General features: G+C 53.9%; 6 protein-coding genes across 6 annotated transcripts; 2 read left to right on the top strand and 4 right to left on the bottom strand.

Moving 5' to 3' along the window:
* Positions 1–133: 133 nt before the first annotated feature.
* BDW47DRAFT_102171 (uncharacterized protein) lies at positions 134–907 on the bottom strand. Its single transcript, XM_024811806.1, has one exon. It carries the CDS (start codon positions 766–768, stop codon positions 328–330), a length of 441 nt encoding a protein of 146 aa, XP_024674070.1. The 5' UTR covers positions 769–907; the 3' UTR covers positions 134–327.
* Positions 908–2,337: 1,430 nt separating this feature from the next.
* Positions 2,338–5,350, bottom strand: creB (ubiquitin C-terminal hydrolase CreB). The gene is made up of 4 exons (XM_024819281.1): positions 4,972–5,350; positions 4,702–4,845; positions 4,624–4,637; positions 2,338–4,551 (listed from the first exon to the last, which is right to left on the bottom strand). Exons 1-4 carry the CDS (start codon positions 5,008–5,010, stop codon positions 2,436–2,438), a joined length of 2,313 nt encoding a protein of 770 aa, XP_024674071.1. The 5' UTR covers positions 5,011–5,350; the 3' UTR covers positions 2,338–2,435.
* A 2,991-nt stretch (positions 5,351–8,341) lies between these two features.
* On the top strand, positions 8,342–10,045 carry BDW47DRAFT_116208 (histidine--tRNA ligase; the record flags this gene model as incomplete). Its single annotated transcript, XM_024814895.1, has 3 exons — positions 8,342–9,203; positions 9,299–9,711; positions 9,776–10,045. 3 exons carry the CDS (start codon positions 8,342–8,344, stop codon positions 10,043–10,045), a joined length of 1,545 nt encoding a protein of 514 aa, XP_024674072.1.
* Positions 10,046–10,491: 446 nt separating this feature from the next.
* Positions 10,492–11,602, top strand: BDW47DRAFT_102178 (uncharacterized protein). Its single transcript, XM_024811807.1, has 2 exons — positions 10,492–11,048; positions 11,201–11,602. The coding sequence occupies exons 1-2, from the start codon at positions 10,770–10,772 to the stop codon at positions 11,333–11,335; spliced, it is 414 nt and encodes a 137-aa protein (XP_024674073.1). The 5' UTR covers positions 10,492–10,769; the 3' UTR covers positions 11,336–11,602.
* BDW47DRAFT_102179 (sorting nexin-4) lies at positions 11,485–13,372 on the bottom strand. The gene is made up of 3 exons (XM_024811808.1): positions 12,892–13,372; positions 11,591–12,771; positions 11,485–11,530 (listed from the first exon to the last, which is right to left on the bottom strand). The coding sequence occupies exons 1-2, from the start codon at positions 13,183–13,185 to the stop codon at positions 11,605–11,607; spliced, it is 1,461 nt and encodes a 486-aa protein (XP_024674074.1). The 5' UTR covers positions 13,186–13,372; the 3' UTR covers positions 11,485–11,530; positions 11,591–11,604.
* Positions 13,373–13,613: 241 nt separating this feature from the next.
* kexB (kexin kexB) lies at positions 13,614–16,679 on the bottom strand. Its single transcript, XM_024811809.1, has 2 exons — positions 14,576–16,679; positions 13,614–14,511 (listed from the first exon to the last, which is right to left on the bottom strand). Exons 1-2 carry the CDS (start codon positions 16,336–16,338, stop codon positions 13,743–13,745), a joined length of 2,532 nt encoding a protein of 843 aa, XP_024674075.1. The 5' UTR covers positions 16,339–16,679; the 3' UTR covers positions 13,614–13,742.
* Positions 16,680–17,087: the final 408 nt, after the last annotated feature.

A 17,087-nucleotide genomic window follows, 5' to 3' on the forward strand; every position in this document is an offset into this window, starting at 1 on the left:
CAAATTGTATATATATGAATCCTCGCGTCAAGTCACAAAATTGCAATTCCAGGCCAATTAATGTAATAGCATATATTATGACATGTAGATTAGTTTGATACAGTGCATTTCCATCCATACAGAAAAGACTTTTCAAACATATTATTACCTGGAGAGACAAGTGTGCTTCCGGGCCATATGAAGAATATTTTCCATCACCTTGGACAAAGAATCAGCAATGACTGGTAACCACTAAATTAGAGATATATCGCCTTCATTCGCGCGGTCTGGCCATCTGTCTATTTCTGCAAGACGGCGTGAGTCGGTCGTTGGCTTGTCCGGCCCATGTCACTTTGGAGGCAGAGGTTTGGTAACGCGCACAGCAATGTACGGTTGATGGTTATTAGGCAGAACATGACTGCCAACCTTCCTACCCCAAAGATAATATTCCATGTGGCGGTTATAGGTAGCAAAGCCACCCTTGACTCCCAGCCCACCGATGTCGGCTTCTCCAGAACCACGGCCCTTGACTAGGTTCTCCAGATAAGTGGTCGCTTGCTTAACAACATCATCAGAGACATCGCCCAGACTCTGAGAGAACTTGGCCAACTGAGCCTGGACCTGCTGGGTAACCCAGCCTGCGACACTTCCTGTGGGAATGGAGATGAGAAAGGTAAGGGCGTCGCCTTCATTGATGAGATCGCCCCAGACAACTTCCCAACCCCCGGCTGCGATATCCGATCGGACTTGGTTGCGGTTGGTTACTTCTTTGCCGGATGTTCTGCCCATGGTTGGAGGTGAAGTTTGATGAGTGAGAGATATTTCAGGGAGATGCTGTTTGCCAATGGTGTAAGGATTTCTCGTTGATCTCCATATCTCTTCTGCTCGAGGTCAGAACAAGGCTGTCTTCTTATATGCGAGGAGGCACGGGCGTACAGTAGTAATGACGTTAAGGAACTGATTCCATCGAGCTGCCTGCGATGAGTCTAGAATGCAACTGACGTGTGTATTTCCATCTCGATCGGAAATCAGACCCAGCCTAGCCCCGGGAAGGTGTCTGGGTTCATGGAGTCATGCCGAAGGCTACTGATCATGGCCCAAGTTCGAATGCTTCTTTCCTGCTCTTTGTTTCCCGAGTTTGGTTCATGGTGCAGTACGATTCTGGCGTAGCTACCTACCTACTCGGCTAATAGCATCAAGCCCTCTTCGGGAGCCATACGTAATGCTGAACAAAGGCCCCCCCCGCGACGGAGTGTGTACAATCCGTCTACGGGTGGAAATCTAATTCGATCAAGGCCGACAGGCCAGGCCAGACTCCGGGGCGGAGGCGGATCTGCGAATCCGAATAGTCTAGACCAAGGGGACCGGGAGGGGAGGTGCATTGTCGGGGAGTTGTGTCGTTCCATGGGTCGAGATTGTTTGACCCTTTGCGACGGAAACCTAAGCAGACAACTTACATGGCTGCAACAATGGATGGGTACGCCCGTGAATGATGAAGGTGTCCAATAAGACGCCTAGGAACACGAAGCCACAGGATAATGATGACCTAGGGGTATCAAGGCCTCTTCTGCGCTGCAACAGCCTCGAGATGGATAGGAAAGCCAGCGCCAGCATCAACCTCCAGTTCTCCCTGAACGCTGATTCTGGGTCCTTGTATCTACCATACCATGATCTTACAAAGCTCCGTATTTTTACTGGTACCGCAACAAACGGTTAATTAGACTGGTCTATTCATTACTCTGTAGAGGTTGGTAACCTTCAAACAGGATTGCATACAATTCCCTTCGTCCCGATACCGCTCATAGAGATATGTATACCAATCGGCCCATCACTGCAACACAGCAAAGCCCGTGTAGTGTAAATATATAAGTAATCACACACATCCAGTCCGATATAACGTTCTCGAATGATCTTTTGAAGAAAAAAGCCTACCTCCCAGAACAATCACGATCGAACCTCTTCAAATCAAACCGGTATCTAAACTCGGTACAAAATCAATCACAACAAAGAAAATAAGGTAGTAACAAAATAATATAAGATAAAAGACATGTCACCCAACCAACGCCGCAGTTTGCCTAGCTTGTGACCCAGGCACGGGTATCACAATATGGATAAGGTATAGAAAACAATATGAAAGAAAAAAAAGAAGGAAGAATGTTAGACAGAAAAAAAGAAAAGGGAAAATAACAACGAATGAAAAAGTAAACAACAAACTGGACCAACAAGGCCCATGGCTCAGAGGAACAAGCAATCGACGCATAGATGGATGGAAGAAAAATGTCAGACGGCAAAGAAGGGGAAATGCATCGGTCAGTAAAATAACGACCAGGCCAGGGATAGAAATCTGAACAAGTAAGAAAAGAAAAAAGAAGAAGTTGATGATACATCAAAGGTATGTACGACAGTGCGCGGTCAGTCATATGTGCAAAGGCAAGTCGGGTCCCACGGCCAGTTGCTCATGAAAGAGCGCTGAAGGACTTCTTGCGAAGACTGAAGCTCCTCCATCTGCCATGGCTGCGGGGTGCGTGTTTGAGGTCCTTGTTGTTCTTGAGGCCGTCGCGGTCCTCCTCGTGGCTGGTGTTTTTCTTGGACTGGAGTTTCGAGCGATGGGGCTCACTGGGCGACGCCGGTGACTTTTGGAGAGGCGGCGACGGCTCGGGGATCCCGTTGCTGGGCGATGATGGAAACTCGCTGATGACGGCCCCAGCTGTCGAGCTTCGCTGGTTCTCCTTGTGAGTCCCGAGTCGGTGGCTGACGCCGCGCTTGAGGCGACTACTGAGGCCGCCGGACTTGCCGTGGTCGGGGTTTCGCCGGTCCTCTTCCGCTTTGGAGAGCCGGCTTTCTTCCATGGCAGCTTTCATTTGCGCTTCCTCGCGTCGTTGGTCTTCCCGCGCTTTCGCTTCCTGTTCCCGGGATCTCGCCTCGTGCTCTTTGCGGCGTTGCTTCTCTCGCTCCCTTTCGGCTATTCGCCGTTCTTTCTCTTCCTTGGCCCGCTCCTTTTTCGTTTGGAGATCGCTCTTCTTGGTTCCTAGTGTAAACGTATGGCTTTCCGGGATGGGGGGAACCGGTGGCGCGGGGGTGGAGGGCGAGAACCGCGTCGGAGATTTGATGGGCGACTTCTCCTTCTCTAGCTCGACGTGTTCGGGGTGGGTGGACAATGGAGGGGCGGAGGGTGCTCGACTCAAGCCTGGGGGTCGGATGGGTTCGTCCTGCGAGTGGATTGCCGATTCACTGTGGACATGAGCCAGGCCCGGTGACTGGGGAAACCCGTTCTGTTTCGTCGAGTCGGCGGCGGCGGCACCGGCGGCCGATTGCATGTTCTCCATTTCTTGCTCCTTGAGGACGGCCTCGAGGGTGGTCTCCTGGTAGAACAGCACGTAGGCACAGGCCAGACCCGGCTTGTCGCCAAAGAAGTTGCGGACAAAGTTTTTGTCCACCGGCTCGACCATCTCATCGTCAAACAGCAGCCACCCTCGATCTTGCGTTTTGATGATGGCGACGTAGTGGCCGTGGTACGGCCCCCCGCCAATGTGCACGACCACCGCGTACAGCTCGTAGAGCCGGTCCGGGTCCTCGGCGTCGTCCGTCGTGTTGAAGAGGCGAAGGTGGTAGGGATAGACCACTCGGTGGAACAACTTCTGCAACCGCTGCAGATCCTCGGTGTATTTGAACCGCTTCAGGTGCAAGGCCAAAATTCGGGGAAGGCGCTTAATCTTCATCCGCTTCTCGGCTTCCTGGAGACCTCCACAGTTGTCGCAGTGGAATTTGTTCCGTTCGCAGAGCATCTCCTCCGCGGAAAACTTCCGCAGGCACGATGTGACGGACGAATGCTGCTCCAGATCCACCGACAGATCCAGGAAGATCTCGTCCCGCTGAGAAACCTTCTCGCAGGTCAAACACTGGGTTTCCGACGTCAAGGTCCCCTCGAACAGTTCATGTACCCATCGAGTGGTGTTGGGAGTCTTGGAACCGGAGCTCCCCGAGTTGTCGATCGAGTCCGCACTGTCTGTCGGCGGAGGGAGGCTCCTGTCGGGCAAGGGTTGCTTGGAGGCTTCCGTCTCCACATTGGCCACGACTTCGTTCAGCAATAGGTTCAGAAACTCGTGCGCATCCTGATGCATGGCAGACCGAAACATCTCGTTCTCCCGTCGCAATATATCCAGGAAGTGTTGGGGCTTGATGATCCCGATGCGAGACTGACTCCCGACCACCGACTCAAAGATATCCTTCAACGACGTAAACAGTGACTCCGACATCCCGTAGCTGGTGGCGTTGTTTTTGGTTTCCAAGATGGGCATGGTCTGCAAGGCCATCTTCTTTTTGTACTCGGGGGAGTCCTTGTCCTCGGGCTTTGGGGGTTGGGCGGGAGACGCGCCGGGGCGCTGGGCGTTGGCGGCCTTCTGCTTCTCCGCTTGCGCCTCGGCTTCCATGTTAGCGATCGCATCCTGGAAACGAAGATTCCCGGCCAATGCGGCTTGGAGGCTCTCGATGGGGGTTCGGGTCGGGTAGTTGATCACGGCCTCCCGGAAGGGAACCGAATAGTAGAGACATTGTAATATTGAATTGCAGTAGCTATCGCGGCATATCGTCAGCTCCACGTCGGTCGCAGGATCTATGCGGCACAATCGATGACAAATAACTTACCAAGTATTCCCATACTGCGAAGAAGAGCGGTAAAATCAGCCTCGCGCCTCATATTCTAGCGACAGGGCTCCCACTTACATTTTCCATCCCAAAAAACTTATCGCTGCCATCTTCCCGGATCGCACTAGAGTCCTGCAGCATCTTCTCCAGCGGGGTCATCGGAGGCGGTTGAACTTCCTTTTTGGGCGGAGATGCGCCGGTGGCAGCAGGCGTGGAAGAAGCCTGGCAGCAGTTAGCGATTGTCAGCGACATCAAGCATCCCCAGCGGTCGCCGTCGCCCGGATCGCCCGCATGCGACGGCGGCGACACTCTGCGAGACGGTGGGCAACGCGACCGGCTCAAACATACCGGATCCTTCCGGGACCTGATCTTCAGAAAAGACCCCATCGTTGTCAAGGAATATCTTGTAGGAGACCAACTTCATCTGGCAATTCGGAGGGGGGAAGACGCCGACGTCGGGACGGGGCGAGGTGTGTGAGTTGTTCAGGCAACACGCCAGCGGCCAACTCCGCCGTCGCAGACTTGCAGAATCGACTCGTAGACTTGCAGGCTCGCAGGTTTCGGTAGGCGAACGGATAGCGAGCGAATTGACAGAGAGCGAAATTGACGAGGCAAGGCGACGGGCGAGATTTGAGGGAGGGGGGAGACGGAGGGCGAGGTGTTTGGAGGACAGCAAGGAACAGGAATTAAGCGGCCGCCACCAGAACCAGAGAGTTTTGAAGGGCGGATCCTCCGAGGAGAACCAAGAGAGGCGTTTAGGCAAATTGGATGAGCGAAGAATGGAACGGAACGTGAACGGCCGGCGGAGTCGAGATGTGGAGGCGGCGACCGGTACCTGGAATGGTCGAGAACCACAATGGGTTGAGAAGGCGAGAAAGGAGTTTGATGGGAGGAAGGGTGGGGATGGTAAAAGGAGTGAAAGAGTAAAGTAGTGAGAGGAAGAGGAAGAAAAGGAAGGGGAAGGAAAGGAAGAAGAGAGAAGTAGAAGTTAAAGATGAAGTGAACCGTTGAGGGTTGAAGGTAGCAATAGTCAATCGATGACTGAGGGGGATCAACTCATGAGAGAGTCAGACCTCCGTATTCTTAATACTGGTTTGGCAAAGTACTGAGAAGTAACTGCGCCGCAAACCCGACTGGTTCAGGTACCTTCGGTATGGATGGTGTATGTATTGAGTGGTATCCACCAGGTGGGGACCCCAATTAAGAGGGGGAATTATAGGAGAGACTAAGAGAATGGGCTGGGAATACAATACCATTCAGTCTAGACCATACCTGACCGTACCGTACGGTATTGTGGTGGTCCGAGCGAGTTGGGATCACTATAGTATGGTTGAATGAGGAGACTTTCTTTTAAGATCATATATGATGGAGGAGATCGTCATTCTTTATAATCATTGCGGAGGATACCTGAATGGCAACAGTTTTGTGTACGACGAGGGGAATGGCTTACAATCCATGTTGATTTGGAGGGGTCCAACGAAGTAAGCATCGAGAGTAGAGACAAAGAAGATCTCAGGCTGACGTCTCTGCTGAGAACAGTGGAAAGAGAGAGAGAGAGAGAAAGAGAGAGAGAGAGAAGAGTCCTGCGCTAGTTCTGGAAGAACTCAACTTTCGGTCCCCACCACCATCGTAGGCTGCGCCATTTCTTTGGTTTGATACCCCGGCCTCATGGACGGTTGATTGCCTCCGGAAGATTCCACGACCAGCCTGTTGAGGACTCGATGACTTACATGAGAGATATTCCACATTACACCGACCTGTCTGACCATGGTCAATCAACTATAGGTTGGTTGAATTAGGATAGCGTCAGATACACACAAGTCAAATACACCCAAAAACAAAAGGGAAGAACTACGGAGTAGGAAAGACGCAAGACGCAGCTACTTTGGACACGGTTACCATCCGATTCCCAGCCCAATCTAATCAGATTAATAACGGGGTTTACTATGGTCAGAACCGCCAGGGTTGCATCCATCTGGATCAATGGGTCGACGGTCGCTCTCTCTCATTCGTTGCCAGCACGCTGGCGATGGCTTAGCTCTGTACGAAAGAGTCAAATGGGAGAGGGGGGGGGGGGAGAGTGTGCATTGAACTCGACTCAGCACATCCAACCGCAGCACGATGCGCATTTCCACTCTCCCCGCCGATCCAATCTGCATGACAACGCGATGGGGGTTCTTTTTCGGGCAAATTTCTCGAGCGGGTGCATGATCTGGTCATCCTTCTCTTACCGTTGGGGCCCCACGATCGCGGCATCTTCCTTTGACTAATACCGATCGAGGACTTCTTTTGGAGTCTTCCCTGCGTGATTTTACCACGCCAGTATCGTCCGTCGTCTTGGCGGCGGCTCCGTCTCGGGGAATAAACAGACATTCGACACTGGAGCGGCATGCAAGGCGTTTTCTGTTTGATACGATGGCGATGATGACGATGTGGTCTCCCAGAAGCTGAGCTGACTCATGGGAAGGTTTCATCGACCAGACTCCATCCTCAGCCGTATATTCCTAATTTTGATACCCCGTATTTACTCCAGACTCAATACTCGAGGTATCCATACCGGTTCGGGCAAGCGATTTATTACAGCGAACCACGTGGAAACCCCGGGATGTTCAGACGGGCGTGTGCGCAACTGCGGCCAATCGTGTATTTTTACATGACGGGTCCCCAGATCCACTTGAATTCCGACCATCGACCATGACTGACAGACTCCAACCACCCAGGTTTAGCTTGATCATAGACGATGATTGACACACAGACGTGGGTACGACCCGAGCGAATCACATTGACTTAATTAATTCAGCATGGCCACTGAGGTCAAAATAATACTGTCCAAACCAGTGTGGCGTGGTTGGACAGCCCCTCGTTTTCGGCCGACGCTATGACAAGACCATACCGGTTTATACGAAGGATGTGACAGGAAGCCTATGAGACAAGGCATGACCCGACCCATTCAGATTGCTTGGATCAGGTAATCAGCATAGATATAGGTAGGGTGATTGAGCTGAAAACATGCAAGGCTGATACTATATGTTTTACATTTCACATGCGACCCCTTCCCCAACGTGCACAGCAATTCTAAAGATATCCAGGTCACACCGCAGACAAACAGTCCTGCAGGGTTAGACTCTGAGATAAGCCGGGTGGCGGCCGAACAAGCTCATCTGACCCCCTTCCGAAGGGAGACTGTCGAGAAGAGAGAACGTGGGACAGAACACGAGAGACAGCGATGGAGAGGATGAAACTCCAGAAACTCCACCATTTCCGTCCAGAACATGTGACTTGCCCTCCCATCCAGCCCTAACTCCGGATCGGGAGACGGAACCGGTCAAACATGCCAAAAGTAGAAAAGCGCCGGAAAGAGAGAGAGACCAGACGTGGCACGGGATTTGTCGGTTCAGGTGTCGAGATTGGTGTTTTCGTTGCGAAAGAGTCTTTTTTTAGTCCCTGTTATACTAGAAGTGACTCATCCAAGGTCAAAGTGCCCTCTCCTTGAATGAAACCCTCACTTCCATCTGGTCTCCTGCGCTCTTCACGAGTCTCTCCCGCCTGGCGCATCTCCCGCCTCTCAATCGGCATCCAAAGAAATCTTCGGACGCCTCTCGAGAACCCCACTATCCCCCACTACGACCATAGACTACGCCGCCACTATCTTTCTTCGTCCGCGTCTCGTCCGTTTTCCTCTTCCTCCGCCTCTCCCAACAATCCGCCGCTAGACACAATGGGCAAGGATAACAAGGTGTCGTTCAACCTCAAGACCCCCAAGGGCACCAAGGACTGGGCCGGGTCGGACGCCCTCCTCCGCGACCGGATCTTCACGACCATCGCCAACGTCTTCAAGCGCCACGGCGGCACCGCGCTCGACACCCCCGTCTTCGAACTCCGCGAGATCCTCGCCGGCAAGTATGGCGAGGACTCCAAGCTGATCTACGACCTGCAGGATCAGGGCGGCGAGATCTGCTCGCTGCGCTACGACCTGACGGTGCCGTTCGCCCGCTGGCTCGCCATGAACACCGACGTCCGCAGCATCAAGCGCTACCACATCGCCAAGGTCTACCGCCGGGACCAGCCCGCCGTCAGCAAGGGCCGCATGCGCGAGTTCTACCAGTGCGACTTCGACATCGCCGGCCAGTTCGACCCCATGGTGCCCGACGCGGAGGTCCTGCGCATCGTGACCGAGGTCTTCGAGGAGCTCGGCTGGCAGGGCCGCTACGGCATCAAGATCAACCACCGGAAGGTGCTCGACGGGCTGTTCGAGGTCTGCGGCGTGCCGCAGGATAAGATCCGGCCGATCTCGAGCGCCGTCGACAAGCTGGATAAGATGCCGTGGGCGGAGGTGCGCAAGGAGATGGTCGAGGAGAAGGGTCTCGACGGGGAGGTGGCCGACCGCATCGAGAAGTACGTGAACCTGAAGGGCGGCCGGGACCTGTTGAACTCGCTGCTGCAGGACGAGGCGTTGGTGGCCAATGCCTCGGCCAAGGCGGGTCTCGACGACATGGGCTTGCTCATGGATTATTTGGACGCGTTTGGCGTGCTGGACCGCATGTCTTTTGACTTGAGTCTGGCGCGTGGACTTGATTACTGTACGTCCTTCTTTAAAACCCGTGTGCTCACATTTATTGGCATACAAACATGTCCAGATATCACATTGAACTACATACTAACGGCTAACGACCAGACACCGGCGTCATTTACGAGATCGTCACCGAAGGCTCCGCCCCGCCAGCGCAGTCAGCGGAAGAGACCCCGAAGCCCAAGTCAAGCAAGAAGAGCAAGAAGGGCAGCAACGGCGACGACGACGACCGGTCCAACGACCCGACGGTGGGCGTGGGCAGCGTGGCGGCGGGCGGCCGCTACGACAACCTGGTGGGCATGTTCCAGCCCAAGGCGCAGATCCCGTGCGTGGGCGTGTCATTCGGCGTGGACCGCATCTTCTCCATCACCAAGGCGCGTCTCGAGCGGGACCAGAGCGCGGACGTCCGCAGCAGCGAGGTGGATGCCTTCGTCATGGCGTTTGGCGGCAAGGGATTCACGGGGATGTTGAAGGAGCGGATGAGCGTGTGTCAGGGTTTGTGGAATGCCGGACTTAAGGTACACCCTTCCTTTCTTTTCCTTTTCGATACTCTCTCTTCAAATCCAGCTAATATTGGTACAGGCCGAATTCTCCTACAAAGTCAAGCCCAAACTCCCGCAGCAATTCAAAGCCGCCGAGCAAGGCGGCGTGCCCTTCGCCGTCATCCTGGGCGAGGACGAGATGGCCGCCGGCAAGGTGCGCATCAAGGAGATGGGCCTGGAAGACGGACACCCGGAGAAGGAGGGCGTGCTGGTTGATCTGACGGCCCTGCCGACGGAGCTGAAGACGCGACTGGATGCGAAGAAGAGCGTGGCGGGGGTGACGCAGCAGTTGGAGCAAGTTACTGTTTAGATAGATAAAAAATACCCTAGATCACTATACAGTTAACTATACAGTTAAACTGACTACACATGATATATGGTAAGCTGTAAGACTGTTGTCGATGTTTTGTATACGTAAAATCTATGTGGCAACCAACAACTCTACTAGGTAGGAGGTAAAATATGACGTCCAGCCCTAATACTGTCTTCAAACTAGAATGGAAAATCCTAGATAAAAACACAGCCACGATGCATGACGCACTCACTCCGCCACCACCCCTATTAACATCCTGTGGGCCATTCCCTCTTCTCCCCCTATGTGTGTGTGTATCTACTTGTTGGTCTCTCCTGTAGAGTGGCGTGTGCATACATAAGTCTTACTTGACTAGAGTACCCGTTATTAAAATAACATATAGCATCAATACCTAGGTATATAAGTACGAATGAACAATATAAAAAACTCTATATAAACAACCAGGTCCTTCCCTGCTGATCCCACAGCCTTATACCTAGTCCGCCCGTCATCTTCAGCATCCTTTGATCTTCCTCCTTATACTATACTATATATTGTTCACGATCTGATTCGCCTCTATTAATATACTTCTACTCAGCCTTTCACCTTTCTCTATCATCTTATTCACGCTTACGCTCTCACATCATTTACACTCCAGCCCTTCATAGTCTCTCTCTTCATTTCAATTCAACCTAACACAATCCTCCATACCATACTACCTGGATATACGACTACTATCCAAATGTCCCCCTCATCATGCAAATCCCAACACACACCAACCACAGCCACCACCACCACATATCACCCCCAACATAACACAACCACAACCACAACCAAAGACACCAACACAACCCTCAGCGCCAACTTCGCCCACCCCGCTAAATCATCATCATCCCCATCTCTCCCGAGCCAACCTCAACAACAACAACCTCATCCTCCCACAACAATCGACTACGACCACGAAACCTACCTCCAGTTAGTAGCCGACGGGCATAAGACTCCTAATCAGGTTTATCGGGAGGTGGGTACTTCCTTCCTTCTTCCTTCTTTCTATCTCGTTACTGCTTACTGCTTTACTTTGTTGGTTGTGTTGTTGAGGTGTGGTTATCTTCATATCGATATATAGATGATATTGGATGAAGTATAAAAGTATACTAATGATAACGATAACAGGAACGAGCCCGCCATCGCACCTCCCGGTCCCTGGACCCAGCGATCATTTCCGATCCGCGCGGCGAGCCGAGTTCGATTGATTTTGAGTGGGCGGAGGAGAGCCAGCGTCGGAGTCAGAGTCAGACTCAGTGTTAGGGTCAGTTTTAGGGTCTGGGTCAGAACTCAGCGCTCGAGGGATGTCTCGTCTGTCTGGCTAGTACTTGGTATTAGGTTGCCTGGTTGTTTGAGGTGCTTTTGTGTGTCTGGTTTGGGGTGTCTTGTTTAGAGTAGAGTAGAGTAGAGGGTTTCTCATATCTTTTTACGATTTGAGAGAGAAAGTGATAGAACATCCTACAAAAGAGACGATAATTAAGAAGAATACGATATCATAATAAGTCGTATAATGCATACCATTCTGAAGAATATCATATCCCATGCTCCACATCATCCACGTCCATCTCCGCCACAAACCGCTCCCACGTATTCAACACTCCCTGATAAAACTCAATCTGCTTCTCCGCCAGCTGTCCAAGCGTATCGCGGAACTCCACCGCCTTGATGCGCTCAAAGTCCGCCACCTCGCGGACCACTTCCTCGTCGAACATCTCCGACGTCGTGCGGGCCGATTCCACCTCGCGCGTTAGCTCGTCGATGCGGAGCTCCAGCTTGCGCACCCGCTCGCGCCGCGACTGTTCGTGGTCTACCCCGCGCATGTCTTCCATCTTGGACCGGATGAATGACGCTGGGGAGGATGTCAGTGGGTTGGAGGCGTAGTACGACGAGGGATTTGTGGCTAGCGAGTCGCGCTCTGCGACCGCTTTGTTGCGGTAGTCGACTAGAGCTTCGAAGTCGAGCTGCTTTTGCTCGCGCGTCTTGAGGAGTGATTTGACCGACAGGATGTAAGCCGCCATGTCGCGCAGCGACCCCAGGTAGTTCTGGTCTGTGTGCTCCTTGAGATTCTTCAGCCCCCGCGCTGTCTCCTCCACCGACGCCGCGAACACCTGCAGTGGCACCTCGACGTCCGGCTCCAGCTTCACCAGGCTGCGGAACTGCGTCGCCAGCTCGTTGTAGTCCGTCTCCAGGTCCGCCTCGCGCCGCGCCAGCCGCGCCACGATCTTCTCCACGTGGTTGAGATCCTCGTCGAGTTTATCCGCCTTCTCCCGCACCTCGATGAACCGCCGGTCGGGCTTGTGCACCTTGGTGAACGCATTGACAAAGGTGTCGGTGAAATTGTCGAAAATGCCGGGCACGCCGCCGGTACCGTCCGCCGCGGTCGACGACGAGCGGGACGACCGCAGCCGCATGTGCGCATTCCAGTCAGGCGACTCGAGGAACACCGCCAGCAGCGGCGCCCGCCGAAGCACAGGATGCAGCGTCAGCCGCTTGAGGAATCGCGATAGCGACCAAGCGCGGCGGGTGGTGAACTCGGTGCCAAACCGGTCCCCCCGGACATACTCCATCTTGTGCTTCTCCGGCAGCGGCGGGACCGCACAGGCGGGATATTCGCGGTACAGGGTCTTGTAGAGGAAATAAAAGTCCGTAAATCGACGCCGCACGGCAAAATCGGATTTCTGAAACGACTTGAAGTCGGTCTATTGCGGTCAGTCAGTCCTGGACAATTCCTCGATGACCAGCTGCTTGCTAGGCAGCCGTATACCCGCGAGGCCCCGACTGGAGGGGAAAGAAGAAAGACAAGCGAGAATGAAACCTACATGTGTCGTAACCAAGTAAGAGATATAAGCATCCTTGGTCCCATCATTCTCCTTCAGCGGCGAATCCACCTGGCACTCAAGCGACCCGTCCCCTATTCCCGCCAGATCCACAGCGTCGGCCAGCGGACCAGCCTGAGGACTTTCCTCGGCGGAGCTCATCCTCCGCTTGCCATTGGCATCATGATGATACTCTGGGGTCTCTTCGGCATCGGTTCCGGAGGTGGTTGGGCGGGAGAGATCGCTGTCGGGATCGTGTCTCCAGGAGACGCTGTCGAAGTCGTCGTGCTGATCCATCAATTCGAGGGGGGCGGGGCTGTGTTGCCAGGAACCACGATGTCAATGTAGGGATCGTGGGAGGGAAAGGTCAGGTTGTGAGAAATAATCGAAGCGAATAAAGAGTGGGACTTAAATAGAGACTAAAAAAGGGATTAACGATGGTGGAGGATTGGTGAGTGCAAGGCAGACAATGCGGAGGCTGAAGTAGTTGGAAAGTGGAGTTCCTGTTCTGTTCCCGATGGAGAAGCAACAGCGTCATTGCGCCAAGACCACCTGACCTCATTCTCCGTTTTCTTCGTCTAGTTAGTAGTTACTGCTTCCGTGACAACTGTAAGACTCTTATACAACCAGACTGGCTTTGAAATCATCTCATATGCCAGGTGTAGTACTGTTCATACGTCTATCTATATATACACGTCTTACTCCGTTCCCACCACATGCAAACATGAAGAGAAAGATGCTGGTTTTGGCCATATTCGCAATCCCATCGGAAAAAAAAAAAAAAAGAAAGAAAGAGAAGAGAAAGAAAACCCCAGATCAAATAATGCGACAGACAAAAATCCCCATTTATTGTATTACCGGCCGTGCTCTCCATGGCTGCCTTCCCGTCCCTGGTCGTCACTGGCGGCTCGATCCCGGTAGGGCTCGTCGTCGTCCTCGTCGCTGAACAGCGGCTCCTCATCACTCTCCCCAGCGAATGCATTGTAGAGTTCGCCGCCACGACGCTGGGTGGTACCGGGCTTGCCGGCCATCTGCATCTCATCCTCGTCCTCGATCATCTCAAAGTCGTAGTCATCGCGCGGGTCGTTCCGCTGGCGGTTCCGCCGTTGCACGTTGAAGTAAATGCCCAGGCCGATGCAGAAGACGATGATTGAGCCGATCGCGGCGTAGATCCACGCCTGTGTCCGCTTGGATGCCCCGAACGTCGGGAAGAACGAGGGCAGCAGGTTTTCCGAGTCGGCGGCGGTGGTGGCGGTCGTTGGCGCGGCACTGGTATTGTCCTCCGCCGGGGTGGGTTCGTCGTCCACTGGCGGAGACGGAGGCGGGGCGGTGGGCTCGCCGGTCGACCCAGGCTTTGCGTTCACGGGCCGATCAACGGCATCCACGGGGGGCTCAGGAGCACCGGTCTTGGTAGGTCCGGGTTCCACGCTGGTCGTCGCTACGATCGCATCTTCAATAGTGTGATCGTTGTCGTGTTCGTCTGGAAGCGGGTGAAGCGGTTGGTTCGCCCCGTCGATGGCTTCTCCCCAGAGATTGAGACGCCAATCGATGAATTCTCCGACGTCATCGTTGACGCTGGTGTCTTTGACGATCACGGTCCACGTTCCAACGCCAGATTCACCCCTACGCCGTGTTAGCTCAATTGAAAATAACATAAAAAAAAAATAAGCATAAAAATAAGACTTACCAATGAGCGACACTCATAAAAGTCCAGTCCACGTAACCGACCATTTCGCTGTCAGACCGCCTGGCGGTGCTGAGCTGGCTGAGCACGCCTTCGGGGCTGCGCAACTCGGCGCTGAGGTCACCACGACGCGTGTGATTGACGTTCATGGTCACCGTGACGTGCTCCAGGCGCTCCACGTTGGCCTCTTTCATCATCTCGGCGGTGATTTCGTAGGAGCTGGCCAGACCTTTGTCGCCCTGGGGGATCTCATGCTTGACCCGGAGCCAGGGCGACTTGAACCAGGCCTGCGGCTTGACCAGTTGCCAGGTTTTGGCCTTTTGGACCAAAGCGTAGGCGTCGACCTTGCCGAACCCCCAGTCGTGGCTGAATTTGCGACCACTTTTGGTCATCTGCCAGCTTTCGTCGTCCTCATGCACCGGGACCGCCGTCTCGACCAGCAGATACTGCGCATCGCGCCAGCTGAGCTCGGGCCGAGCGCTCAGGGCGAGAGCTACGGACCCTGCGGCCAGCGGACCCGCGGCCGACGTGCCGCCGTGGAGCGAATAGCACTTGTCCGCGCCGACATCGGTGGTGTGGATGGCGTCACTCGAGCCGCTGCTGTACGTCACCACCAACTGGGCGGAACACGACTCGGAATAGGTGCCGTGCTTCCCCTCCCGATCGATGGCGCCGACGGTGATGCTGTAGATACTGTTGGTATAGCCGTCGAAATTACAATTATCGCCGTAGCCCGCGCCGTTGCCGGCGGCGAAGACAAAGATCGACCCTTTCCCAGCCCGGCCCTTCTGGACGCCGTTCACCATGGCCTTTTTGATGAGGACCCCGGGGGCCTCCATGGTCATGCCATCGTCCGGCGGGCCCCAGGAACACGAGTAGATGTCGTTCTGTTGGTAGCCGTGGTTGATGGCCTTGGCCTCGTCGGTGTCGTCGATCGCTTTCGACAGGATGCGGATCCCGGCCACCTTGCTGTCATAGGCGACGCCGACGCCGCAGATGTCGTTCTTGGCCGCGGCAATCTCACCGGCACATCGGGTCCCGTGTCGATCCTCGGGAAGAACAGGTCTCGGCTCCGGGTGGTGGTCGTTGTAATCGTAGGAACCCTCGGCAAAGTAGTTCGGCTTCAAGTCATTGCTGTACATGTCCAACCCATCGTCCACCACGGCGGTGATGACGCCCTGCCCGGTGTTGCCCTCGAGCCAAACGCCCGTGACGTTGAGATCATTCCCCACCTGGACGGTATTGTAGAGATGCCACTGGCCCTCAAAGATCGGATCCGCGATGCCCAGCGCCGTGACCACGTCTTTCTGGAACTGAACGGCTTTGGGGTCCTCCTTGGAGATCTTGGGGGCCGGCGCTCGGGGGAGATCCCTCAATGGCGGGAGTCGCTTCTGTAGTCGCTTCTTGGGCGCAAGTTTCTGCGACCACAGGATTCCATCAAACTCGGCATCTCTCTTATCCAGCAAGGTGATATCATCGGCCCCGGCGCGTCGTTTTAACTTCCGACGGTCTCGTAGGCGATTCAATAACGTATCTAGGTCCGCCCCGTTCTCTCGGGGAATGGAGAAAGTATGATGGTCGGCCAGCTCTCCCACCTGACCTTCATGGCGCGCACCTAGTCGCTCAGCGATTTCGGACGGGGGAGTTGATGACTCGAGGTGCAAGGCGAAGTAGTCATGTGTCTCGTAGGAGCGGACCGGATGGAGGGAAGCCGTTGCAGCACTAAAGAGGCCAAAAGCTAACGCTGCACCTCCGAAGAAACGCATGGTGCCAGTGTAGCAAGTGGCAAATGACACCTTTGGACAAGGCGACTTTCAGGACAGAAGGACAGAAAGGATGGTGGCCATGGACTGGAAGGGAGGTGGGGGGGAAATTCCTAGGGACGATCGGGTAAGGTCAGGGGGCCGCAAGTAAATGCGACAAGAAGCGGGAGCTAATGAGGAAGGAGACAGGAAGAGGATTAATAATTCTCGGATGAAGATGGAAGAGGATAGGAGAGAATTGGGGAGAAGAATAGAAGGAGAGAGAGAGGGGGGGAGAAAGCAAGACAAAGTACGTAAGAAGTCAGTGGAAGTAAAAGTAAAAGTGAAGTGAAGTAGAAGTGAAGTAAGTAAAGTAAGTAAGGAGCAAGTCCAGTCTATGAAGCGGTGACTGATGGGGTTGGTTGCCTTAAAACCACCGCATTAATACAGTGATCTGGCCTTAGGCTTGGAGGGACGGATCTCCAACGTTACAGCTGAATTAGGTAACAATAGTGATCCACTCTTGCTTTATATTAAATAATGATTACTTACTTCCCGAGTTCATCTCTTTCTTTTATCCTCTGGATGATTTCCCTTTGTGACACCGTCGATGAGAAGGACCGTCTGGTTTGGGGTGGTGGAAATTGGGAATTGGGGAAATTCAGCCTCGAGTCCCCCCCCCTAAACTGACACGTTTCTTTGTTCGTCCGAATACAGACCTTGCGTGGTGGTAAGAAATAAGCAAGGCTGTGAGATCAACTCGAGTCTATTCT

Source organism: Aspergillus candidus, assembly GCF_002847045.1.
Source record: "Aspergillus candidus strain CBS 102.13 unplaced genomic scaffold BDW47scaffold_10, whole genome shotgun sequence".
NCBI lineage: Eukaryota > Fungi > Ascomycota > Eurotiomycetes > Eurotiales > Aspergillaceae > Aspergillus > Aspergillus candidus.

Bases quoted from the DNA above. Each gene is read 5' to 3' on its own strand.
- BDW47DRAFT_102171 (XM_024811806.1), bottom strand. From the start codon at position 768: ATGGGCAGAACATCCGGCAAAGAAGTAACCAACCGCAACCAAGTCCGA.
- creB (XM_024819281.1), bottom strand. From the start codon at position 5,010: ATGGGGTCTTTTCTGAAGATCAGGTCCCGGAAGGATCCG. The intron at 4,846-4,971 runs GTATGTTTGAGC...AACTGCTGCCAG, and splicing joins TCAGGTCCCGGAAGGATCCG to GCTTCTTCCACGCCTGCTGC.
- BDW47DRAFT_102178 (XM_024811807.1), top strand. From the start codon at position 10,770: ATGTCCCCCTCATCATGCAAATCCCAACACACACCAACCACAGCCACC. The intron at 11,049-11,200 runs GTGGGTACTTCC...TAACGATAACAG, and splicing joins CTAATCAGGTTTATCGGGAG to GAACGAGCCCGCCATCGCAC.
- BDW47DRAFT_102179 (XM_024811808.1), bottom strand. From the start codon at position 13,185: ATGGATCAGCACGACGACTTCGACAGCGTCTCCTGGAGACACGATCCC. The intron at 12,772-12,891 runs GTAGGTTTCATT...TGACCGCAATAG, and splicing joins CTTACTTGGTTACGACACAT to ACCGACTTCAAGTCGTTTCA.
- kexB (XM_024811809.1), bottom strand. From the start codon at position 16,338: ATGCGTTTCTTCGGAGGTGCAGCGTTAGCTTTTGGCCTCTTTAGTGCT. The intron at 14,512-14,575 runs GTAAGTCTTATT...AACACGGCGTAG, and splicing joins TTTATGAGTGTCGCTCATTG to GGGTGAATCTGGCGTTGGAA.